General features: G+C 41.7%; 4 protein-coding genes across 4 annotated transcripts; 1 reads left to right on the top strand and 3 right to left on the bottom strand.

Moving 5' to 3' along the window:
• Window positions 1-2,681: 2,681 nt before the first annotated feature.
• Window positions 2,682-4,724, top strand: LOC137880704 (nuclear factor 7, brain-like). Its single transcript, XM_068722212.1, has 2 exons — window positions 2,682-2,804; window positions 2,881-4,724. The coding sequence occupies exon 2, from the start codon at window positions 2,898-2,900 to the stop codon at window positions 4,284-4,286; it is 1,389 nt and encodes a 462-aa protein (XP_068578313.1). The 5' UTR covers window positions 2,682-2,804; window positions 2,881-2,897; the 3' UTR covers window positions 4,287-4,724.
• Window positions 4,725-12,544: 7,820 nt separating this feature from the next.
• Window positions 12,545-14,932, bottom strand: LOC137880703 (nuclear factor 7, ovary-like). The gene is made up of 2 exons (XM_068722211.1): window positions 14,766-14,932; window positions 12,545-14,689 (listed from the first exon to the last, which is right to left on the bottom strand). Exon 2 carries the CDS (start codon window positions 14,670-14,672, stop codon window positions 13,284-13,286), a length of 1,389 nt encoding a protein of 462 aa, XP_068578312.1. The 5' UTR covers window positions 14,673-14,689; window positions 14,766-14,932; the 3' UTR covers window positions 12,545-13,283.
• Window positions 14,933-17,268: 2,336 nt separating this feature from the next.
• Window positions 17,269-19,335, bottom strand: LOC137880650 (nuclear factor 7, ovary-like). The gene is made up of 2 exons (XM_068722134.1): window positions 19,205-19,335; window positions 17,269-19,128 (listed from the first exon to the last, which is right to left on the bottom strand). The coding sequence occupies exon 2, from the start codon at window positions 19,109-19,111 to the stop codon at window positions 17,723-17,725; it is 1,389 nt and encodes a 462-aa protein (XP_068578235.1). The 5' UTR covers window positions 19,112-19,128; window positions 19,205-19,335; the 3' UTR covers window positions 17,269-17,722.
• A 3,787-nt stretch (window positions 19,336-23,122) lies between these two features.
• LOC137880654 (nuclear factor 7, brain-like) lies at window positions 23,123-25,338 on the bottom strand. The gene is made up of 2 exons (XM_068722142.1): window positions 25,197-25,338; window positions 23,123-25,120 (listed from the first exon to the last, which is right to left on the bottom strand). Exon 2 carries the CDS (start codon window positions 25,101-25,103, stop codon window positions 23,715-23,717), a length of 1,389 nt encoding a protein of 462 aa, XP_068578243.1. The 5' UTR covers window positions 25,104-25,120; window positions 25,197-25,338; the 3' UTR covers window positions 23,123-23,714.
• Between the last annotated feature and the right edge of the window lie 1,701 nt (window positions 25,339-27,039).

Genomic DNA, 27,039 nt, shown 5'->3' on the forward strand with positions numbered 1-27,039 from the left:
ACACACTCACTCAGATCCTTTACTTCAGTAAAAGTATTAATACCACACTTTAGGAGTACTCCGTTTCCAGAGTTCAGGTCCTGCACTGAAGGCTTACATGTACTTTAGATCAGGTTGTTATCGGGCTGTAGTGAGCTTTGAGGTCACATGTCTCTATGTTGTCTACAAATTTGGGGTTTTGATGATGTGGATTTTATAAGCTTTTTATAAGCAGTGCTTTTATGTTTAATGTTTTGAACTTGGCTACCAAAAAAAAACATTGCGTCAGTAAAGTCGTGGATCAAAACAATGGATTTTTATTTATTCAAACTGAAATATGACTAAATTTACTTTATTAACTCTCACATCACTATTTGTCACTATTAATAATCTGTGTATTAAATCTCTAATGCACACCATTTTAACTTACAATTAATTTGATTGAAAAAAAAAATGTTCCGTCTAATGGGTGAAATATTTTGATTTGGGTAAATATCAAAATTTGAATAAAAGAAACAGACAAACACTGGCTCATAACAACACATCGACACCGGGTTAAGTTATGGTGTCGATGCCAATGATTGAAAAAATAAATGATTTAACGTTTCTCCACCAGAACACAACATCTTTAAAATACACAGCATTGAACCGTTAACCCCAGAAGAAATGTTGTCATTCTACATCTCTGCAAACCTCGAGATGCGTTCAATGTCAGCGTTTCTTAAAGTTTCATGAATGTGTTTAATATCAGCCTCGCATCACTCTTGCAGAAACTGCACAATGACAAAAGGTTAACGTTGTGAACTGATTGGTTGGGTCAAGACAACAAAACTACTTTGTTAAAGAGAAAAAAAGATTTTAAAAAAATAACAAAAATATTTTGACAAAAAAATTGTTTTTACTAAAATAAAAAAAACGTAACTAGCGTAAATAAACAACAACCGCTCTCAGCCGACTTTCTTGCTTGTTATACTCGTCATACCTCATAGCTTTAAATATTGGGTGCTACATATATCTAGTAGTATAAATAATAACAACATTTGTTCCTGACCACTGCGGCTGGTTGATGCATAAAATCCTCGACTCAATGATGAACACATCTATAGATTGGTACTTGAACGTAAACAAATGTTTTTTTTGGCGACTGATTAAACCACGGATGCTGTCCTTTATATCAACCTTTATGCGTCTTCTGCTCGGTGACACAGAGTCGACCGCGTGAAAAACACACGTTTACATTTTTTTCCTTCACTTTCGCCGGAGGACAGTGGGGCCTTGGTTTTGATTCTAAAACTCTTTGCCAGTTTAAGTTATGATGCCACAAGGAGCGCCAGCTCAGTGTCATAAATTCAGTTTAGCCCATGCTCTTAATTAGCAGCCCCGAAAGCTCGGGTTCAAATTTGGAGATTGTTTTGTCAGTGGAGGAGGGTCTCTGGTGGTTTGAAACGAGAGCTGGTGTTCTGGTAGATGTGTTTCTCTCTCAAGTCTCTTTCCTCTTCTCTCAATCTGTGTCTTTCACCGCTCAGCTCCGTACGAGGGCGTGACGGACGACCAGAAGTGATCGGATAATACGAGGCTGTCGTGGATCACGTATAAAATCAAACCCGATCCAGTCGATTCAACTAAACAGCTAAAGGACGTGAGTAACGGCGACTGGCCTAGTAGCTGCAGCACAGAGGAGGCTCAGTAACAGCTTTATGTTTGCTGTAATCGTGAAAATACGTCCCCCCCCCCCCAGCCTAATACATCTCTGCTGCATTAACAGAGGACACTGTTGTTTTTCTCTCAGCCATTTCAAGTTGTGGTTGTAATTTCAGCCAAAACCGTGCCAGACTGACTTTATAAGCAGATAATTGTGGCTATAAGACACATTATCAACGAGCAAGTCAAAGCACCAACTGTCTTTAACTCTATGACAGCTGGAGAGACAATTTAGCTCCTTTGAGTGAATTTAGGGGGTAAAAAGGAAAAGTTTGGCCTGAAGGTGGTGCTAGAGGAGGCCATGTTGTTACCTAAACCACCAGAGACACATCTTGTAGTGGCTACATGGATAGATAGATGGATGGATGGATGGATGGATGGATGGATGGATGGATGGATGGATGGATGGATGGATGGATAGATAGATAGATAGATAGATAGATAGATAGATAGATAGATAGATAGATAGATAGATAGATAGATAGACAGACAGACAGACAGACAGACAGACAGACAGACAGATAGACAGACAGATAGATAGATAGATAGATAGATAGATAGATAGATAGATAGATAGATAGATAGATAGATACGCCCACAAACTGTTTAAAAGAGGTGGATGGAGTAACCTTGACCTACAATATAAAGGGTTCCAATGCTCCATGATATTCAAAGCTACCCCTCATCTACAATATTCCATGACTTTCCCTCGATGTTCCACAGTCCCCTATTCCCAGAATATTCCAAGGATTTTACTGAGTTGTATTTTAACCTTGTATATATACTGTATAAGTGTTGAAACAGCCTGCTGCACTCAACCAGTCCACATATCCAGCAATGAATCAGTACTTTGGACTGAGACACACCTCAGTGTTACATGTGAACCAACAACATTCATCAGAGGAGGTGTGACAAAGTTCCACCCTCACCTGACTCACCTGAGACAAAGCAGAAAACAGTTTGTCTTTCTTCCTCACTAAAGAGACACGCAGACAGAAAACAGACGATCAGATTCACCTTCAGAACAAACTAACAACTTCATCTGAGAGAGTTCAGCTACAGGAGAGAAAAGAGGAAAACTACAACACTGCTGCTTCAACCTGCTGACGCTCCACACACTGAATGTGAGTTTGACTAAAAACAGAGAAGTTAGTAGAGGAGGGAGGGGAGCCATGACTGATGTACTTTCTGTGTTTTCAGCTTCACTCAGAGACAAAATGGCTTCCAGATCAGAGGAGGATCTCTGCTGTCCGGTCTGTCATGAAGTCTTTAGAGATCCTGTTCTTCTGTCATGTAGCCACAGCTTCTGTAAAGACTGTCTGAAGAGCTGGTGGAGAGAGAAACCAACTCAGGAGTGTCCGGTTTGTAATAGAAGATCTTCAAAGTCAGAACCACTTTGTAACCTGGTGTTAAAGAACCTGTGTGAGTCCTTCTTACTGCAGAGAGATCAGAGAGCTTCAGAGCCTCTCTGCAGTCTGCACTCTGAGAAACTCAAACTCTTCTGTCTGGACCATCAGCAGCCAGTGTGTGTCGTCTGCAGAGATTCAGAGAAACACAGCGACCACAGATTCAGACCCATCGATGAAGCTGCTCGACAACACAAGAAGAACCTTCAGGAAACTCTGGAGCCCTTAAAGGAGAAGTTAAAGGTTTTTGAAGAAGTTAAAGTGAAGTCTGATCAAACAGCAAAACACATGAAGGTCCAGGCCCGACGCACAGAGAGGAAGATTAAGGAGCAGTTTAAGAAGCTTCACCAGTTTCTAGAGGAGGAAGAGGAGGCCAGGATGGCTGCACTGAGGGAGGAAGAGGAGCAGAAGAGTCAGATGATGAAGGAGAAGATGGAGGCTCTGAGCAGAGAGATAGCAGCTCTTTCAGACACAGTCAGAGCCACAGAGGACGAGCTGAGAGCTGAAGACGTCTCATTCCTGAACAACTACAAGGCTGCAGTGGAAAGAGTCCAGCAGCGCCCCCTGCTGGAGGATCCACAGCTGATCTCAGGAGCTCTGATAGACGAGGCCAAACACCTGGGCAACCTGACCTACAACATCTGGAACAAGATGAAGGACATGGTCTCCTACACTCCTGTGATTCTGGACCCAAATACTGCTTATCCAGAACTCATCCTGTCTGAAGATCTGACCAGTGTGAGAGAAGGAGAGGAACAGCAGCTTCCTGATAATCCAAAGAGGTTTGATAAACACTGGTCTGTTCTGGGCTCTGAGGGATTTAACTCAGGGACTCACAGCTGGGATGTCCAGGTTGGAGACAGTACATTCTGGTTACTGGGTGTGTTAGCAGAGTCTGTCCAGAGGAAGGGACTCATACAGTCTGGATTATGGACAATAGGGTTCTATAGCGGTAAATACTCAGCATGTTCACCATCAGGTCCACTCACTGATCTCTTTGTGCAGAAGAAGCTCCAGAGGATCAGAGTGAATCTGGACTGGAACAGAGGAAAGCTGTCGTTCTCTGATCTTGATACTAACACACACATACACACCTTCACACACACTTTCACTGAGAGGATGTTTCCATTCATTACCACTGTTGATAATCTGATTATATCACCAATGAAGGTGTGTGTGACAGTGGAACAGAGCAGTTAGAGATAAAAATCATAAATATATTCATGATGTTTATGTTTTAAAGTCTTAAAGCTGCACTTGTCCTCCTGATGTCTCATTCTTCTAAATATATCTTTATTATTTCAGTTATTGTTTTATTATTGTTTTCATTCTCTTTGTTGTTATTTAGTTTGACAATCAGCTGTTTGTTTCTATTCTCTACCTTTTCATATATGAAATCTATCTCTTAGTTCCTCATGTTCTGCTTTGTTTAGCCGTTCTAGTCCTCGACAGCCGAGACCAGAGGCTTCATGTTGTTATCTTGTTTTCATGATGTTCCTCCGCTCCATTCTCAGGAACGTCTGGAGGGAACTCCTTCATGTACTCTATAGGTTGCTGTTTGCTCTTCATAATTATTAGCATTCACTTTGTCTGATGAGACAATCTTGCCAGTTCTATGCAATAAATGGTGAAACTCCAGATCCTCTGCAGCCTGTCTTTGAATGTGCTCTCCTGTCCTCCCCCGGGCTTCACCACGCGACGACCAGAAGAACTCAGCGAGCGAGACGGGTGTGTAGGCTGCACCGCTGCTGTTTAGACAGACAAGGGTGACTGACGCTGCGAAGAAAAAAAACAAAAAACCCGCACAGCGAGACAGCGTCTGCCGTGAGGTTAGACCAATGAAATAAAGAGTCAATTTGTTCCCAGTCACACTGCTTCCATAACCGTGAGCCTTGGAGACACGTCCTGTCGGAAATCTGCCGATGTGTTTATAATGGGGGAAAAAAAAAAGTTTGTTTGGATGGCAGGAAATATAGAATATATTAATGGTTTGGCTGGACAGATGTGTTGGTGGGCCGTCTTTTACTATACGATTTGAAATATGAGTCACATAGTCCACTAATGGAATGGTTCCACTATAATTAAAGTTACAAAAGTTGCTGTGTTGAATGAGTGTTAATGCGTTTGAATCCCTTTGTGACATTTCGCGACAGAAAACCTCCCACTAGCTGTTTATTATTATTTTTTTCTGTCCAGTTAAAAAGGTGAGCAGTCAGTGTCGATGTATTTTAATTCAGTTATAAATGTTCTATCCCAGTGGTGTGTTCCAACGGAAGGTGTCACTTTAACAAGACTGAGAGACTTTACTGAGGCACAGGGCTCCTGTGAGCTAAATGACGCTAACGTTTTGATGTTTAGTAAGCATATTGTTCACCCCAAAATTAAAAATGATGAATGTTTCCTCCTACCTGTAGTGCTATTTATCGATCTAGATTGTTGTGGTGTGAGTTGCAACTATATAGCACTCGGCTTGTGATGCTCAAAGCGCCAAAAAATAAATAAATTCAACAGCAATCATGACCCGGTTAATCAGGATACTTCACAGATATTGTTTTGAGCAGTTTTATGTGGTAACTATGGTCAAAAGAAAATAGTTCCTACATTAAGCTGAAAGAACATTAGAGCCAATGTCTCCAACACTCGGCAACTCACACCAAAAGAGATTGATGAATAGCACTACAGTTAAACATATGTATTTTTGATTTTGGGGTGAACTGTCCCTTTCACATGTTATGTTACAACATTACAACGTTGTGTTACGTTTCTGCGTGACGTTACTACGTTGCAATGATGCAACGTGACGTTATTATGTTACAATGATACAACGTGACGTTGTTATGTTACAATGATACAACGTGACGTTACTACGTTACAATGATACAACGTGACGTTATTATGTTACAATGATACAACGTGACGTTACTACGTTACAATGATACAACGTGACGTTATTATGTTACAATGATACAATGTGACGTTACTACGTTACAACGATACAACGTGACATTACTACGTTACAATGATACAACGTGACGTTACTACGTTACAATGATACAACGTGATGTTACTACGTTACAATGATATGTGACGTTACTACGTTACAATGATACAACATGACGTTACTACGTTACAATGATACAATGATACAACGTGACGTTATTATGTTACAATGATACAACGTGATGTTACGACGTTACAATGACACAACGTGACATTACTACGTTACAATGATACAACGTGATGTTACTACGTTACAATGATATGTGACGTTACTACGTTACAATGATACGTGACGTTACTACGGTACAATGATACAACGTGACGTTACTACGTTACAATGATACAACGTGACGTTACTACGTTACAATGATACAACGTGATGTTACTACGTTACATTTCTCAAACACAAAATATGATCTTTTCAAGTACTTTTGTTTCCTCAACCAAACCAGTCGTTTCACAACGTTATCAAAGGACAGAGGATGTCTTATGCTGTACAGATGGTAAGTCTTACAAGTTAAATTTGTGATATTGGTCAATACAAATAAAATTGAAATGAACTTGTCACGTGACATTGTGCGTTTCTGCAAGCTTGATACTGAGAATAAATATATTCATGAAACATATTTTTGCTTCAGAATCGTCGACATTCAACGTATACCGTGGTTTGCAGAAACCTACAATGCCAACATTTCTTTCTGCCGACTGGGTTGAAACGTTGCTCGCATGGCTGAAAATCTGTGTTGAGGTTACTAATCTTTGATATGACGGAAAAAAACATAAAACAACCCTGAGTGAGTCAAATAAAGCTTTTGTGTTTCCTGTCTGTTTGACCCGGCACAGTTCAGGACGATTTAGAACAGCAGCTGACAGAACGACGCCTTGAACAGATTTCTTAGTTTCCAGCTCGTTTACAGCTTGTTTTGGTGAACTGTCCCTTTAGGAGCAGAATAATTGTCCCTGGTTGCTTCTCGTCAGTTTCTTCTCCTGACTTCAGCTCCACGTCATCTGCTCTGAGTTAAGACTGTGTGTGTAAATGTAATCCTGTTCACCAGGTGTCTCTCTGTTGAACAGCGCTTTGAACAAACCAGAAGAAGATGGGATTTTGTGCATCGAGAGGTTGGTTTGTGTGTGAACGGTACTGCGTGACTGTGTGTGTCGTTTCATCCCGTAAATAACAAATTGCAGGCAAAGTTCAGAGGGCTGGAAGGCTTATAAATCTGCACGTTATATTCAGGTTTTACTGTTCGATACTCAAAGAGAAGCTCTTCTCGGGTTTGTTCAAGAAGTGCAGCAACTTTTTTGTGGTGTCCTCAGTGGAAAGTAACCAAGTACAGTTACTCAAGTACAAATTTGAGGTTAATTTACATGAATAAGTCCTGAGGGCAATATTTATTTTTTTAAAAAGAGTTTACTTTCCTCTTTTGTTAATCCTCTCATGACCCCTCAGATTTATCTGGTGACCTTTTAGAGGGGCCCGACCCCTAGGTTGGGACCCACTGGACTAAACTAGCTCCATCTGGAGCGGCATGCTGCTCTAATGCCACATAGAATAAGACATCACGGACATTTTGCTGCACAAGTAGATTAGTTTTGTGTATTTTTGCTGATAGTACTTCTGGACAGTATTTTTACAGAACTGTATCGGTACTTTTACTTCAGTAAAGGAGCTGAATACTTCTTCCACCACTGCTTTCTTGTGTTGTCTGTTCTCTTTCTCTGCTTTCACTGTTTATTTCTGTTATTGTCACAGTTTTTCACCAGTTATTTCACACAAACTGAGCGCCCCACTTCTTGGAAATGACTCGTTTTTCTTCTCACAGCAGCACTCTGAACGTTGGAGCTCCTAAAACCCCCTCATTGTGCCCTGATCTGCCCCGCTCTCTTGACAGAAGTTCTGCTCCCCGTCTTGTGGTTGTTTTTTTTCTGGGACTCGGTAATTGACTTGAAACCGAACCCAGAGCCGGCGAGCGTGCTGCTGTATTTACCGCTCGCACCAGATGCTCTTCCAGTGCCCCCTTTAGGCTAATATAAGCCAGGGCCTCCTCGTGGAACAAATTGAGAACATCCAGTCCGCGGCGAGGAGTTTACAGGTTGCAGGTGGGCCAAACAATGTGACACGGATCACAGCGAGAGCCTGTTTATTGGTTTCTTCATCGGAGGCGGCCGGAGAATGAGTCGACTCCGGTTCAGGGCCAAGGCTCCTCTGACACGGCAGAGACACGCAGAAAGAGAGAGCCGGTGAAACTGCGGCTCAAACACGGAAACCGTGAGGCGTTGGGAGACGCTGGGTGAACTGTAAACCTCCACGTGGTGACCCTCGCAGCGAGCGTGGGGCCCGGTGACTTCTCTCAGGAAAAAAAGAGAAAAAACAAACGCGGTGACGTCAGCGTGTTGTTGTGTTGTTGTCATGAAGGGATACGTCGGTTGTTGTGTATACCTTGTGATTGACTGGTTTCCTGGAACACCTCTGTGTTGGTGGTGTTGTTGTGTCAGAGGGGCTTTATTTAGTCGTTAACATGGCGAAACATATTATAAAACATATGTAGATTCATATTGAGACATTCTAGAAAATTCTTAAGTTCAAAGCGAATGCAAATCAGCAGAAAAAGAAAGAAAGACAGTTTGATGAAATGTGATATCCAGAACGATATCAGGAGCTACAAGCACATATAGATGAAACTGTGGGAAAGCTGGATATAAAGCTTAAAATGTGTCATTTTGGACTCAAATTAAGACTTTTTCATTTCTTTTTTTTTTGTTGTTGTTAATTTTCTTTGTGCTACAAGATAGAAAGTTTTTTAAAGGTTTCATGAATTGGCCTAAAGTTATGAATAAAGGTTTTAGGAATAACAACATAATGTTGTCACGTCAATGACGTCAACAAGGCTGAACTAAATATTTAGTTTCGTCACCTTCTGTACTGTTGAGTAGGACGGTTCCGTCTTATTGTGAATACACAGAAAACGTGATTTGACTGTAAAACCAGCATGAACAAGAACTCCTCCAACTGTTCGATGGACGCCTTTGTGGTCTAACGCCAAAAAAAATGACGCTGTTCCTTCACAAACCAACAGTCTTGTACTTTTGAATCAAAGGTTTTATGATCACGATTCATCTCGTCGTTGGTCGGCTCGGTTCCAAACTCTTTAAAGAAGGACTTTCTGAAACGTCAATGGAGTGAATGAATGGGGAATTCACCGCTCAAAAGGTGGGCGGTCACTGTTGATCTCTATGAAGACTGAGTCATTAGAGTGCAAGTAAGGGACGGTCAAGTGGTCGACGAAAACATTCTGATTCATCCTCTGGGGACCATGAATGTCAACAAATGTCCAACCCTGTCTCCTACAAAACGATGCTCCCAACAACCAAACTGCATTCTCAATTACATTGAAACCTTATTTTCTCCGGTTACAATTTAAAAGACTTTTGAAAATGTAAATCGAAAGAAAACAAAAATAGAAAGTACAAATATACTTCTTTAGGTTTAGGCAGCAAACCTGCTCGGATAGTTTTAGTAAAACACGACATGGTCATGACAATTGACCCGTCAATCATCCCGACCTCTCACAGGGACTTCCATGGACTTATATGTGATCCGCCAAAAGCAAACGTGACCAAAAGACAAAATTCCCTTAAAATGTAATTCACAGGTTTCTTTGTTTCCAGATTAATTATTCGTGTTTCAAGCCGGAACAAAAGTGCACGCTCCTTTTAAAAGCACTTTATTGGTGCTCAACACGACTGCGTTTCAGTCCATTTTTTTCGTCCCACTTTGTTTTTCGGTTCCTGTTTACAGACATCAGAGGGTTGAAAGACTCGTCCCGACATCCTGCATTCAAATGACAGCTTTCGGTCGTGAGCCGCCCGGAAGTGTCAAGTGTCCATATGCTGAGAGGCTTGATCCTGAGAGAAAGAGCTCCTTCTCTCGGGCCAGAGAGGCCTTGCTTTTCCACCTGAGCCACAGGTGTTTGCTTAACGCGCCTGTGGTTTGAGCGGCTGCGGCTCCGTCATTTAGCTTCACCCTGGAAATGTTGACTTTCAGCTCTCCTCCTCCCTGAAGCCTGCCAGCCCGGGGGGAAAAGAAGCAAAAGAAAAACCCACTCTGGCTCCTGATAAACGCTGTGTGTAAACATGTCCCTGTGTGTGTGTGTGTGTGTGTGTGTGTGTTTCATGATGATGGTGATGATGGCGGTGGTGATGATTGTAGCCTATCACCTTCCACAGCCTCCGCCTTCCTTTTCCTTTGACGCACGGTGGAAATGTGTGGATGTGGAAACGGCTGCAGGCAGGCGGAGCTCGGTAACATGATGAGGAAGAATCACAGCGTGAGCGCAGGTGTTTCTGTGTTTTCACAGAGGATAAGTGAGGGCAACTGTGGTGAAGCACGCGGCTACTTTCTGCTTGAGTAAAGAAGGCTGAGGTTGGTCATTAGAAAGGAGGAGTTTCAACATTTTTCGGGGGGGTTAGCTTAGCTTAGCATAAAGACTGTAAGCAGGAGCAAACAGCCAGTCTCAAAATCCAAATTTCTTGGCCTTAAATAAACAACCAGGAAATATCGCGATAAAAAGGCGGGAAGCTGTTGTGCAATGGAACCGGACTTAATTGCTAAACGATGACGTACAAGAAGAGCTGAAAACATCAGATGTGTGTAGCGATGACTGTAGCCTTCCTCACACATGAAACAAACAGAAACGTTCTCCGTCATTTCAGCTCTTCATCCTCCTCTCGCTTTGTCCTCTTCCTCTTCCGCAGCGGAGAATTAATTCCCTCCACCGGCTGCTTGTCTCCATCGACCGGTGAACTCATCCTATGCATTCTCATCTGCAGATTTTGGGGAAATTCTGTTCAAATCCGTGCAACATTTGAGCGTAAACGAGGCTAAAGAGCTACAACGCTAGCACGGCTAATACACACCACTGTGTGCAACCGTTTCTGTCTTTGTCATCCTCACTGCTTCTTCTTAACCCTTAAACCTTCTTCTTCTTCTTCTTCTTCTTCTTCTTCTTCTTCACCCTCACCTGTCTGACCCCCCCCCCCCCCCCCCCTCCCTATCTTCCCCTTCAGCACATGGCCTTTCTGTTACCTGGCATGTGACTGCGGCCCCGTTTATTTTCACGGGGGATACATTTTCTGTCGATCTCTGCCAGAGACAATATTATGCTGGAAATATACAGGTATTAACTGTTAAGATTTCAGATGGTCAAATAAACCGGGGGGGGGGGGGGGGGCTCTGGCACGGCCCAACAGAGAAGAGATTGTGTGTGAAACATGCCTTACTGCTAATGAAACACACGAAGGGGGGGGGGGGGGGGGGAGCTGCTCAATCACTAATAATTACTCCTCCATCCATCCCTCCATCCATCCATCCCTCCATCCATCCCTCCATCTATGTCTCTCTTGCTCCCGGTCCAGGTCCCAGGTCTCATTCATCTCCCCTGCCTTTGATTTCAACGCGACGTTCGTTTCACGCTCATTTCCTCACCAGCCTCCCGCTCTGCTGCTGCGTTGGCCGTGAAGGCCGGCCTTTCATACTCCCACTAAACAGTCTCTTATATGCTCTGACCTTTAGCAGGCTGTTGGGGGGGGGGGACAAAACGGCGCTCAGCAGGGGCGTAAATGATGATGGATCTGTTGTGGCCAACTTCGGGGCTTGAGTTACGCAGGACTGGCTGCGGTCGACGTCTTGGCGCTCGGGGTCTGAGGGGTCCGAGGCTGCAGCTCTGCTGTTGAACACACGGATATTGAATGACTCTCCAGGGGTTCAAGAGGAAGACGGGCTTCATTGTTGGACGCTTCATTAAGAGGTAATTACCACCACCTTGGTTTTAGTATCACTTCTGACACACGTTACAGTTTTACTCTTGTATTTCATCGTTGTTCTTGTTTTATTTTACTTTTTTACTTTATTTATTTACCTCTCTGTTGTTGCTACTGTGTTCTATTTTGTGTCAGGATCATTTTTATTTTATTCTATTGATCATATACGTTTATATTTTTCTTATTTTCTGTTGTAATCTTTAATCGGGATTAATAAAGTTTTATCTTATTAATAAACTGTTGCTATACTTTTAAGTGTACATTTACAGTTAACATAAAGTATACCACCACTACTAATCCTACTGCTTTAATGCCATTGTAGTACTACTACTACTACTACTACTAATACTAGAGGTACAGCTCATACTATGGCTCTATACTGCAGTTAATAAAGCATCAATGGTGCTGCTTGAGTTCACGTCTACTTCTTCAAGTACTGCAGTGAATACTGGTGTGTGGATTACGAGTACTAGTGTACAACCTGCAAACCTGATTTGATAAGTAAACATTTTTATTAAGTTTGACTTTTTCAGATTCCAGACATCCTTGACCTGCAACGTTACAACAGACTGAGAAAAGGGACAAAGACACTGAATTGATCTGCTCAAGCGTTTAATGGATGATTATATCTGCTTCTTCATGCACAACACATCAAATACATTTCAATAAATGCTGGTTTAATTTGCCAATATATAAATATATAATATATTATGCATGCAGCTGTGAAGGTAAGAGCGGAGCGCCATCTACAGGCAGAGATGCCTCATTAAAATGAGTTTGTGTCTCAAGGCTGCTGGTCATCACTGCCACAGTTGTCCCGCTACACTGTCCAAATACAAGACGCAAGATTCAAAGTGAGAACCCAACTTATCTGTGAACTGATCTGCTTCAAACACAAGCTTTCTCTGTCAGCAACATTTAGTTTAGGTTGTGGAAATGTTTCTTTCACAAGCGGCCCGGAAATATAGAAAGTACTTCAAATGAGCGTCACCAGCTGCAACATTAAGAATCAATAATCATATTACAATAAAACAATTCATACCACGGTCTGGGTGAATACTCCATTCTGATTGGCTGCATGGTGTCCATTACTTCCTGATAATGGACACCTGCTGAGTAGTTCTGGTTAAATCTGCCAGTCAATATTTTGTAATGTATAATATATAATAATAGTCTTGATGTCAAACAGGCCGTCAAATTAGTCACTGTTTGTTACTGACTTTGGGAAAAGTTCCTTATGTATAAAAGCTGATTGTCAAACTCAATGATAAACAATAACTGAAATAATAAACAGCAGGAGGACATGTGCAGCTCAACATTCAGTGACTTTTTCATTTTAAGAAATAAACATCATGAATATATTTATGATCTTTATCTCTAACTGCTCTGTTCCATTGTCACACACACCTTCATTGGTAATATATTCAGTTTATCAACAGTGTAAATTAATGGAAACATCCTCTCAGTGAAAGTGTGTGTGAAGGTGTGTATGTGTGTGTTAGTATCAGGATCAGAGAACGACAGCTTTCCTCTGTTCCAGTCCAGATTCACTCTGATCCTCTGGAGCTTCTTCTGCACTAAGAGATCAGTGGATGGACCTGATGGTGACCATGCTGAGTATTTATCTTCATAGAACCCTATTCTCCATAATCCAGACTGTATGAATCCCTTCCTCTGGACAGACTCTGCTAACACACCCAGTCTCCAGACTGTACTGTCTCCAACCTGGACATCCCAGCTGTGAGTCCCTGAGTTAAATCCCTCAGAGCCCAGAACAGACCAGTAGTTATCAAACCTCTCTGGATTATCAGGAAGCTTCTGTCTCTCTCCTCGTCTCACACTGGTCAGATCTTCAGACAGGATGAGTTCTGGATGAGCAGTGTTTGGGTCCAGAATCACAGGAGTGTAGGAGACCATGTCCTTCATCTTGTTCCAGATGTTGTAGGTCAGGTTGCCCAGGTGTTTGGCCTCGTCTATCAGAGCTCCTGAGAGCAGCTGTGGATCCTCCAGCAGGGGGCGCTGCTGGACTCTTTCCACTGCAGCCTTGTAGTTGTTCAGGAATGAGACGTCTTCAGCTCTCAGCTCGTCCTCTGTGGCTCTGACTGTGTCTGAAAGAGCTGCTATCTCTCTGCTCAGAGCCTCCATCTTCTCCTTCATCATCTGACTCTTCTGCTCCTCTTCCTCCCTCAGTGCAGCCATCCTGGCCTCCTCTTCCTCCTCTAGAAACTGGTGAAGCTTCTTAAACTGCTCCTTAATCTGCCTCTCTGTGCGTCGGGCCTGGACCTTCATGTGTTCTGCTGTTTGATCAGACTTCACTTTAACTCGTTCAAAAACCTTTAACTTCTCCTTTAAGGGCTCCAGAGTTTCCTGAAGGTTCTTCTTGTGTTGTGGAGCAGCTTCATCGATGGGTCTGAATCTGTGGTCGCTGTGTTTTTCTGAATCTCTGCAGACGACACACACTGGCTGCTGATGGTCCAGACAGAAGAGTTTGAGTTTCTCAGAGTGCAGACTGCAGAGAGGCTCTGAAGCTCTCTGATCTCTCTCCAGTAAGAAGGACTCACACAGGTTCTTTAACACCAGGTTACAAGGTGGTTCTGACTTTGAAGATCTTCTCTTACAAACCGGACACTCCTGAGTTTGCTTCTCTCTCCACCAGCTCTTCAGACAGTCTTTACAGAAGCTGTGGCTACATGACAGAAGAACAGGATCTCTAAAGACTTCATGACAGACCGGACAGCAGAGATCCTCCTCTGATCTGGAAGCCATTTTGTCTCTGAGTGAAGCTGAAAACACAGAAAGTACATCAGTCATGGCTCCCCTCCCTCCTCTACTAACTTCTCTGTTTTTAGTCAAACTCACATTCAGTGTGTGGAGCGTCAGCAGGTTGAAGCAGCAGTGTTGTAGTTTTCCTCTTTTCTCTCCTGTAGCTGAACTCTCTCAGATGAAGTTGTTAGTTTGTTCTGAAGGTGAATCTGATCGTCTGTTTTCAGTCTGCGTGTCTCTTTAGTGAGGAAGAAAGACAAACTGTTTCCTGCTTTGTCTCAGGTGAGTCAGGTGAGGGTGGAGCTTTGTCACACCTCCTCTGATGATTGTTGATGCTTCACATGTAACACTGAGGTGTGTCTCATTCCAAAGTACTGATTCATTGATGGATATGTGGTCTGAAGGAGTGCAGCAGGCTGTTGTACCAGTTCTGTTTGTGTTTAAAGGTAGTCTGAACGTAGGTAGAATGTAGTGGAGGAGTTAAATACATTTTAGTAAACTCCTGAGAGAATTCTTTGAATGAGGAACCATGGAACATCAAGGGAAAGGAGTAACGTGAAATATTGTTGGAGAAGGGTAGTATGTGCAGTAAGAAATAATGTATGTAAGGGATCACAAGGAATGGGTCACATGGAATAACTAATGGAATAAAGAACATTTCCTGGTTTGGTTGGTGTCAGGGGCGGGGCAGACAATCACACAGACGGGAAAACATTCAAAGGCAGGAAGTGAAGTGAACACGGGACACAAGAGGCAGGGAAATTCAAAATAAAACAGGAAACCAACTAAACAGAACCCAGGACCGTGACAAAACCCATCTCATGTATGAACTGACTTCAAACACAAGCTTTCTCTTTCAACAACATTTAGTTTAACTTGTAGAAATGTTTCTTTCACAAGCTGCCCAGCATTATAGAAAGTAATTCAAATGAGCTTCACCTTTACCAGCTGCAACTAAAATGCATCGATAATTCATAATTTGAAAAAAACAAAACGTTATACCATGTCTGGGTGAATACTCGATTCTGATTGGCTGCAGGCTGTCCATTACTTCCTGATAATGTCCACCTACTGAGTAGTTCACTGTCCTAAATTCATTATTATACTAGTGTTGTGATGTTGAGTTGGAGACAATGACAAAGGCTGGATAGCTAGCTTGTCTTATTGTTAAACAGACAAATTATATTTACTATTTGTTACTGACTTTGAATCTTTCATAGCAAAATGTTAGCATTAAGCTAATCAGGATTTAGAGAACATCTTGACATTGACTACTTCTCAACCTTAAGAAATGTTCCTGACTTTGAATCCTGCTAGCATAACGTTAGCTTTCTAGCTCGTAGCTGAGCCAAAGGGTTCGTAAGTAGTACAAAAGATTTGTCTCATCTACTGGAGCAGTAAAATACATTTGTATTGCATGAGAGCCTGATGGGACTGTCATGATTGTTAAGACCTTTGTTAATGATTTGATTTTTTTTATCTTTGGCAAATGAACACGGTATAACCGGGATAATGCCTTTTAAGGTGTCCAATATTAGTGATTAAATCAACGTTGCAGAGACAATGGATTCCTCAACGGACGTTAACCCTGACATATATGATTCTGAAATGGACTATTCTACATAGTGAGTATACTTTTGGGACTTTCAGTATATTTTGATGCTAACAGTTTTGTACTTTCAATGCAGGATGTTATCTTGTAGCAGAGTATTTCTACTCTGTGGTATTACTACTTTTTCTTAAGGAACAGTTCACCCCAAAATCAAAAGTACATCCTTTTACCGGTGTAGTGATATTCATCAGTCTACATTGTTCTGTGACTTGCTGAGTGTTGGAGATATCGGCCCTACAGATGTCTGCCTTCTCTTAAATATGATGGGACTGTATGGCACTCGGCTTGTGGCGCTCAAAGCTCCAAAACATTTGAAAAAGTCAACATCACCGTCTCTCTCCAGAAATCATGACCCGGTTACTGAAGATAATCCACAGACATTATTGTGATGATAGTTTCATGCAGGAACGGTTTTCTTCGTACCAAACTCCACCCTGAATCATCACCGGTGCAGCCGGTTGTGAAAATAAACATTATGAATAAAAGTAATTCTGAGGAATTATGAAATAAAATTAAAAAGTCGTATTTTCGGGAGAATCTTTCATGAACTTGAATTATTCAGATGGTAACATTCATGACTCAGATATTTAAATCCTGTTCAGTTGAACACACTTTGATCAGCAGAGGGCGCTACAGCATCAGATGAAAAGTCCTCTCCTCATAATACATTACATTTAAAAAGACCTCCAGACTAAAGTTTACCTGCTGAAGTTTAAGATTTTAAAGATCAACACAGTTATGCAGTAAAGTGACAATAAGTTGCAGTTTTGTGATTGAAATGTTTGATATGATTCATTCTGGAGAAAACAGAAATATAACTTTAATAAAAGAGATCCAAAAGTGATGAAACACATAGATGTTACTTAGAGTTTTAAAACACTTAAGATTGAACATTTTTTATTACCTATTTATTTGTGACAATTTACTTTTTTGTTTTTCTGTTGTCGACCTTTTCATATCTAGAGTCATTTCACTTGTTCTCTGATATTTATATTTGTTTTATGAAGAGAGAAAGAGAAAGATCCTGTTATCAAAACACTAAAATTACATTTAGTCTGAGACGTCCACCTTAAAACAGAGATGTCCACCTTAAAACAGAGACGTCCACCTTAAATTAGAGATGCCCACCTGAAAGGTTAGGGTTAGCCAACTCAGGGCTGTATCCCTCCACCAACCAGTCAAGTTACAGTTTACAAACATGTCTGTTCAAAATGTCATCACTTCATCATTTGTGTGAAATTATAATAAATAATTAGATGAATTATTGACTTTTTTTGAGAAGTCAAAGTGATTTTTGGCTTCACATTATAATCAGTTCATTGTTGAGTCCAAGTGGATGTTTGTGTCAAAGTTGAAGAAGTTCCCTCCAGACGTTCCTGATACATCACATTGATGAGAATGGAGCGGAGGAACATCATGAATATATTTATGATCTTTATCTCTAACTGCTCTGTTCCACTGTCACACACACCTTCATTGGTAATATATTCAGTTTATCATCAGTCCAAATGTATGGAAACATCTTCTCAGTGAAAGTGTGTGTGAAGGTGTGTATGTGTGTGTTAGTATCAGGATCAGAGAACGACAGCTTTCCTCTGTTCCAGTCCAGATTCACTCTGATCCTCTGGAGCTTCTTCTGCACTAAGAGATCAGTGAGTGGACCTGGTGGTGACCATGCTGAGTATTTATCTTTATAGAACCTTATTCTCCATAATCCAGACTGTATGCCTCCCTTCCTCTGGACAGACTCTGCTGACACACCCAGTCTCCAGACTGCACTGTCTCCAACCTGGACATCCCAGCTGTGAGTCCCTGAGTTAAATCCCTCAGAGCCCAGAACAGACCAGTATTTATCAATCCTCTCTGGATTATCAGGAAGCTTCTGTCTCTCTCCTCGTCTCACGCTGGTCAGATCTTCAGACAGGATGAGTCTTGGATCTGCAGTGTTTGGGTCCAGAATCACAGGAGTGTAGGAGACCATGTCCTTCATCTTGTTCCAGATGTTGTAGGTCAGGTTGCCCAGGTGTTTGGCCTCATCTATCAGAGCTCCTGAGAGCAGCTGTGGATCCTCCAGCAGGGGGCGCTGCTGGACTTTTTCCACTGCAGCCTTGTAGTTGTTCAGGAATGAGACGTCTTCAGCTCTCAGCTCGTCCTCTGTGGCTCTGACTGTGTCTGAAAGAGCTGTTATCTCTCTGCTCAGAGCCTCCATCTTCTCCTTCATCATCTGACTCTTCTGCTCCTCTTCCTCCCTCAGTGCAGCCATCCTGGCCTCCTCTTCCTCCTCTAGAAACTGGTGAAGCTTCTTAAACTGTTCCTTAATCTGCCTCTCTGTGCGTCGGGCCTGGACCTTCATGTGTTCTGCTGTTTGATCAGACTTCACTTTAACTTCTTCAAAAACCTTTAACTTCTCCTTTAAGGGCTCCAGAGTTTCCTGAAGGTTCTTCTTGTGTTGTCGAGCAGCTTCATCGATGGGTCTGAATCTGTGGTCGCTGTGTTTCTCTGAATCTCTGCAGACGACACACACTGGCTGCTGATGGTCCAGACAGAAGAGTTTGAGTTTCTCAGAGTGCAGACTGCAGAGAGTCTCTGAAGCTCTCTGATCTCTCTCCAGTAAGAAGGACTCACACAGGTTCTTTAACACCAGGTTACAAGGTGGATCTTCCCTTGAAGATCTTCTCTTACAAACTGGACACTCCTGAGTTGGTTTCTCTCTCCACCAGCTCTTCAGACAGTCTTTACAGAAGCTGTGGCTACATGACAGAAGAACAGGATCTCTAAAGACTTCATGACAGACCGGACAGCAGAGCTCCTTCTCTGATCTGGAAGACATTTTGTCTCTGAGCGAAGCTGAAAACACAGAAAGTACATCAGTCATGGCTCCCCTCCCTCCTCTACTAACTTCACTGTTTTCAGTCAAACTCACATTCAGTGTGTGGAGCATCAGCAGGTTGAAGCAGCAGTGTTGTAGTTTTCCTCTTTTCTCTCCTGTAGCTGAACTCTCTCAGATGAAGTTGTTAGTTTGTTCTGAAGGTGAATCTGATCGTCTGTTTTCAGTCTGCGTGTCTCTTTAGCGAGGAAGAAAGACAAACTGTTTCCTGCTTTGTCTCAGGTGAGTCAGGTGAGGGTGGAGCTTTGTCACACCTCCTCTGATGATTGTTGTTGGTTCACATGTAACACTGAGGTGTGTCTCCCAAAGTACTGACTCATTGCTGGATATGTAGTCTGATAGAGTGCAGCAGGCTGTTGTAACAGTTCTGTTTGTGTTTAAAGGTAGTCTGAATGTAGGTAGAATGTAGTGGAGGAGTTAAATACAATTTAGTAAACTCCTGAGAGAATTCTTTGAATGAGGAACCATGGAACATCAAGGGAAAGGAGAATCGTGGAATATTGTTGGAGAAGGGTAGTATGTGCAGTAAGAAATGTATGTAAGGGATAATCAAGCTGTTTTCAACGCAACCACACTCATCCTGACCGGTTACAGGTTAGTCGCCACAGCCCACCTACTTCTTTACAACCTGGACTGCCACAGTGGAGAAGGAGGGGCCCCAGATGAAACTGAACTGGGTAGAGCCATACTTATATATACATATGTCCTCGACACTCCCTGCTTGTAGAGTGTGCACGGACCACAGTGGGAGGGTCTCTTCCCGCCTGCCTTTAGGCTTGGCAGATGCACTGACAAAGGCATCCCGCCATGCAGGCGTTGTCTCCTGAACCCCTACAAGAACAACGTCATGATAGGGGAGCCAAAGACCAGTCTATCGCCAAAACCTGTAACTTTTTGGTGAGTCTCTCTCTGATCAACTCTGTGAAAAGATGATTGGAAAGCTCACATCAGTGGAGAAAATGTAACTGAACATTCTTTGGAGTTAAAGGAAATAATTCGTTGTAGCTTTGTAGCACAAAGGCAGTAAAACTGCCTGTGCCAAAGCACACTGACTATAATCCATCGGCCTTAATCATATTCTTCCGGGCGAAAGTACAAAAGTTTGCCGCGGTTCTCCTCATACAGCTTTGCAAACACCTGCGCAAAAAATACATCAAAATGTGTGGTCTGATTAGGAATCGTGTGCTATCTATTTTTTAGAGAGATTTGCACAGCGGTTTTCCTGAAAATGGCGAAAAACTGAGCTAAATTTCTCCATTCACTTGAATGGGGTTTTGGCGTGAAGAGAGCTAAAAAAAACACTTAACTTTGTGCCCATATTGACCAGCCATACATTAACGTAGAACAATGTATTGAAGTTTAAAATGTAGACAAAACGCTGGACTTTATTGAGCCAAATGGACATTTTGATAGCGAGCAGAGTTTTCATTAAGTCAACATTTACGTTTCAGGAAAACTTTGGGTCCGTTTCAGATTTTATAATGGGTGTGTATTGCACGGAATGCTGAGCGCAAGAGTGAGGACATAACTGTCAGAGTGGAGCGGAGCAGCAAAATATCCTGTGATTTTTCCAAACAAATTGCTCCAGGTCCCACAATTTTAACTCTTTATACACGATTTTTGGCCAAAAAGTTTGGAAATGTTGTGCTGGTCGCAGCCAAGTGTCTATGGAATCCAACGGACTAACACATTTGACTCAAAGAGCCGCAGAGCGACATGAACTCCAACCAAGTGCTCTAATGGACTCCATGTTAAATCTGACCACTAATTTGTCAAAGAGAACAGATGATACTAGTTTTGTTTATTGCTCTGGAGCTCACATTCTTAACACCACAAACATAAAACACACATTAGAGCGTTCGGCAGAGTCGTATCTTTCTCATGATAGCATATTTTGGCACTCTAACTCCTGCTTTTTGTTAAAAGGAGGCAGAAGTTTTGTTCAAAATTACTGTTTACTGTAACGTTTCTTAATCAGTCTGCCTCTAACACCAGGTGCATCCTCACCATGGCAACCAGTTACACACACACACTCTCTCTGTCTGTCAGTCTGTCTCTATCTACACACTTACACACACACTTACACACACACACACACACACACACACACACACACACACACACACACACACACACACACAAATGACTTGGAAATATTCAGTCAAAGGCATTGTTAGACCTCCTGTCTGTCTGTCTGTCTGTCTGTCTGTCTGTCTGTCTGTCTCTCTCTGTCTCTCTGTCAATGTGTGTGTCAAACATTAGTTTCTGTCTCCTCTCCCCTTCTCTCACCCACCCAGCCCCACCCTTTCAAAATGAAAGCCCCGCAGTGTGAATTCTAACTGGAATGCTTGTGATGAAGCCTGTCATTTAATAACCTCAGTGTATGTGTGTCAAACATTATGATTATGTCTCCTCTCCCCTCTCTCGCCCACCCAGTCCCACCCTTTCAAAATAAAAGCCTCTTGGAGTAACTGTCTCTTAACATTCAGCTCAGAATGAGGTTCATGTTAAGAAATGTTAAGTTCAAGTCTTTCCATCACAATTACAGAAATGCAATTTTCAAAGGAATATATGTCAAACAAAGATGTATATCTCCAATACAGAAATGACTGGAGCCATTTGTGGACTGTCCATCACCAACACAAGATTCAATCCAAGAGTATGAATCTAAAATGCAGAAAAGAGAGAAGCGATATCTCAATTGAACCTCAACGATACTACCGGCAATATTGGCGTATAAATATATTGCTACGTCTTTGGGCAGTAGAAACCACACTGTCAAATATTTTGTGAAATTTTCTAGTTTGATATATTTAAACTAAACTCATTGTTATGCAGTGTTATCTCATCAAGTTTTATTGGAGCTCAGTTGTATTTTATGACATAATTACTTATTTTAAAAAGCACTTTCAAAAGTCTGTTTATGTTTCTTGATGGCATTTTTTCCTTTATTATTATTGGCTGAGATGGGGGGGGGGGGTGACTGGTGACAACTCCTCTGTTGTGAAAATAAACATTATGAATAAAAGTGTCATTCTGAGGAATTATGAAATAAAATAAATGAAGGGTATTTTTATGAGAATCTTTAATGAACTTGAATTATACAGATGGTAACATTCATGACTCAGATATTTAAGTCCTGTTCAGTTGAACACACTTTGATCAGCAGAGGGCGCTACAGCATCAGATGAAAAGTCCTCTCCTCATAATACATTACATTTAAAAAGACCTCCAGACTAAAGTTTACCTGCTGAAGTTTAAGATTTTAAAGATTAACACAGTTATGCAGTAAAGTGACAATAAGTTGCAGTTTTGTGAGTCAAATGTTTGATATGATTCATTCTGGAGAATAAAGAAATATAACTTTAATAAAAGAGATCCAAAAGTGATGAGACACATAGATGTTACTTGGAGTTTTTGGTGTTGTAAAATATTGAAGATTGTTAATTTTTATTACCTATTTATTTGAGACAATTTACTTTGTTTTTCTGTTGTCGACCTTTTCTTATCTAGAGTCATTTCACTTATTCTCTGATATTTATATTTGTTTTATGAAGAGAGAAAGAGAAAGATCCTGTTATCAAAACACTAAAATTATATTGAGTCTGAGACGTCCACCTTAAAACATAGACGTCCACCTGAAAACATAGACGTCTACCTTAAAACAGAGACGTCCACCTTAAAACAGAGACGTCCACCTTAAATTCAACGTCTCTGAACAGCAGACTTCAACTGATGGAAAGTGAATAAGAACACAGAATCATCTTGTCTTCATTACATCAAATAGAAACTAGTTCATATATTTTGTATAACTTCATATTTATATCTTGTGTAAATTGTGAACATTTCATGTAATTAAACATTGATGTTAAAGTTTAGAAACATTATAATCTGATCTAGAACATGAAATAAAGTTTGTTAGATGTGAACAATGATTGAAGCTCAAACATTCAGTTCATGATGAATTGATTCTTTATTCTTCATTTGGATCCATCAGCTTCCACAAAGTGGTCGCTGGTCTTCATGACTCCACACACACAAGTCAACACAATCAAAGAAACTAAAGTTTAAAATGACACAGTATCAATAACAAGAACTAGAATGACCGACTCACAGCTGTATCCCTCCACCAACCGGTCAAGTTACAGTTTACAAACATTTCTGCTCAAAATGTCATCTTTTGTGTCAAAGTTGAAGGAGTTCCCTCCAGACGTTCCTGATACATCACATTGATGAGAATGGAGCGGAGGAACATCATGAAAACAAGATAACAACATGAAGCCTCTGGTCTCGGCTGTGGAGGACTAGAACGGCTAAACAAAGCAGAACATGAGGAACTAAGTGATAGATTTCATATATGAAAAGGTAGAGAATAGAAACAAACAGCTGATTGTCAAACTAAATAACAACAAAGAGAATGAAAACAATAATAAAACAATAACTGAAATAATTAATATATATTTAGAAGAATGAGACATCAGGAGGACAGGTGCAGCTTTAAGGCTTTAAAACATAAACATCATGAATATATTTATGATCTTTGTGTCTAACTGCTCTGTTCCACTGTCACACACACCTTCATTGGTATTATATTCAGTTTATTAGGAGTCCAAATGTATGGAAACATCTTCTCAGTGAAAGTGTGTGTGAAGGTGTGTATGTGTGTGTTAGTATCAGGATCAGAGAACGACAGCTTTCCTCTGTTCCATTCCAGATTCACTCTGATCCTCTGGAACTTCTTCTGCACCAAGAGATCAGTGGATGGACCTGATGGGGACTGTGCTAAGTATTTATCTTCATAGAACCATATTGACCATAATCCAGACTGTATGAATCCCTTCCTCTGGACAGACTCTGCTAACACACCCAGTGACCAGACTGTACTGTCTCCAACCTGGACATCCCAGCTGTGAGTCCCTGAGTTAAATCCCTCAGAGCCCAGAACAGACAAGTCAATATCAATCCTCTCTGGATTATCAGGAAGCTTCTGTCTCTCTCCTCGTCTCACACTGGTCAGATCTTCAGACAGCATGAGTCTTGGACCTGCAGTGTTTGGGTCCAGAATCACAGGAGTGTAGGAGACCATGTCCTTCATCTTGTTCCAGATGTTGAAGGTCAGGTTGCCCAGGTGTTTGGCCTCGTCTATCAGAGCTCCTGGGAGCAGCTGTGGATCCTCCAGCAGGGGGCGCTGCTGGACTCTTTCCACTGCAGCCTTGTAGTTGTTCAGGAATGAGACGTCTTCAGCTCTCAGCTCGTCCTCTGTGGCTCTGACTGTGTCTGGAAGAGCTGTTATCTCTCTGCTCAGAGCCTCCATCTTCTCCTTCATCATCTGACTCTTCTGCTCCTCTTCCTCTCTCAGTGCAGCCATCCTGGCCTCCTCTTCCTCCTCTAGAAACTGGTGAAGCTTCTTAAACTGCTCCTTAATCTTCCTCTCTGTGCGTCGGGCCTGGACCTTCATGTGTTCTGCTGTTTGATCAGACTTCACTTTAACTTCTTCAAAACCCTTTAACTTCTCCTTTAAGGGCTCCAGAGTTTCCTGAAGGTTCTTCTTGTGTTGTTGAGCAGCTTCATCGATGGGTCTGAATCTGTGGTCACTGTGTTTCTCTGAATCTCTGCAGACGACACACACTGGCTGCTGATGGTCCAGACAGAAGAGTTTGAGTTTCTCAGAGTGCAGACTGCAGAGAGTCTCTGAAGCTCTCTGATCTCTCTCCAGTAAGAAGGACTCACACAAGTTCTTTAACACCAGGTTAACAGGTGGATGTTTCCATGAACATGTTCTCCTACAAACCGGACACTCCTGATTTGGTTTCTCTCTCCACCAGCTCTTCAGACAGTCTTTACAGAAGCTGTGGCTACATGACAGAAGAACAGGATCTCTAAAGACTTCATGACAGACCGGACAGCAGAGATCCTCCTCTGATCTGGAAGCCATTTTGTCTCTGAGTGAAGCTGAAAACACAGAAAGTACATCAGTCATGGCTCTCCTCCCTCCTCTACTAACTTCTCTGTTTTTAGTCAAACTCACATTCAGTGTGTGGAGCGTCAGCAGGTTGAAGCAGCAGTGTTGTAGTTTTCCTCTTTTCTCTCCTGTAGCTGAACTCTCTCAGATGAAGTTGTTAGTTTGTTCTGAAGGTGAATCTGATCGTCTGTTTTCAGTCTGCGTGTCTCTTTAGTGAGGAAGAAAGACAAACTGTTTCCTGCTTTGTCTCAGGTGAGTCATGTGAGGGTGGAGCTTTGTCACACCTCCTCTGATGAATGTTGTTGGTTCACATGTAACACTGAGGGGTGTCTCAGTCCAAAGTACTGATTCATTGATGGATATGTGGACTGATAGAGTGCAGCAGGCTGTTGTAGTTATTAGCTTGTGCTTCAGCCTCACAGAGCTGCCAGCATCACTGTAGACTAGTGATGGGAATTCCGGCTCCTTTTAGAGAACCGGCTCTTTCGGCTCCCAAATGGCTCTTCAGATTTTTTAGTGCTTAAATTAATTTATTACCAACAATAATGTAAAATTATGCGCAATATGAATTACTAATGTAAAAAAAACATGCACTATATCAAATGTTTATTATATAAATACACTTTTATTTATACACTCTACAGAGTGATAAAAAAATGAATTAGAAAGTACAAAAACAAACGTTTCACTATTTACAAATTAACTTAACTAACTTTTAACTATTTTAAACTTTTAGCTTTTTAATACTGAACACATTTAAAGTGAAACAACATACAGAAGCTTACAGAATCACACAACAAAATATAAATTAAAAAAGAAAAAGAAAAAAATCAGCATCCAGAGTTTTGTCCTTCAGTGAAGATTTACATTGAGAAAGACCAAGTGCCTCAGCTTTGAGGGGCTGATCCTGTTTCTTCTCTCCGTAATGATCTGCCCTGTTTTGGAGAAGATTCTCTCTGTGCTGTGTGTGTAACTCCTCCCCTCTGATCAGCGCAGGCGCAGAGACGACACCACACATATTGACCAATCAAATGAGAGAGAGAGAGAGAGAGAGAGAGAGAGAGAGAGAGAGAGAGAGAGAGAGAGAGAGAGAGAGAGAAAGAGAAAGAGAAAGAGAAAGAGAAAGAGAAAGAGAGAGAGAAACTAAAAAACAAAGCGGCTCCCAATCAGGAGCCGGCTCCCATCGTTCACGTCAAAGAGCCGGCTCTCAGAGCCGTTTCGTTCGCGACCGACACATCACTACTGTAGACTTATTTATGTCTGACAACATTTTAGATGAACACACGTGAAAAGTTCTGCTTGTGAACGTTTCTCTCTGAGCTCTCAGATCACACGAGAGACTCACCTAAGACCTCGTCCTCCAGCTGTCTGTGATTCAGCTCCCTGATAAAAACGCTCCCTTATCTTTTCATTGAGTCATAAACTTTTACTCCGATGAACCTCAACCCTTATGATTCACTTCCTGTTTATTTAAACTGGTCTATCGCCTCGCTACCTTCACCTCCACCTCCAAAACCTCCCTTGTTCTCCGTCTCATATCTCACACATTTCATGTTTTAAGCCTGTTGAGTTTAGTCAGTAGAATCCCCGACTGACTGAAGATTTACTTTTGAATTTTGACCTTGTTGTTTTTTAGTCTCGTGACCTTTGGGGCTTCCTCATAGTCACGGGGTGATGTAGCTGGATTTCACTTCTCTGTACCTTTCTAAATGTCATTTAAGATGTGTGTGTGTGTGTGTGTGTGTGTGTGTGTGTGTATGTGTGTGTGTTTGTGTGTGTGTGTGTGTGTTTGTGTGTGTGTGCATCCAGGCCCAAACCCACACATTTCCACCTTGCCTTTATGTCTTTCCCCGTCAGGGTTGAGTGGTACTTCACTTTATAGCATTCTCTATTCATACATTTGTTTTTC

The sequence above is a fragment of the Cebidichthys violaceus genome, unplaced genomic scaffold, assembly GCF_023349555.1.
Source record: "Cebidichthys violaceus isolate CVI_PGR_0920_01 unplaced genomic scaffold, fCebVio1.0.p SCAF_29, whole genome shotgun sequence".
Taxonomy (NCBI): Eukaryota; Metazoa; Chordata; class Actinopteri; order Perciformes; family Stichaeidae; genus Cebidichthys; species Cebidichthys violaceus.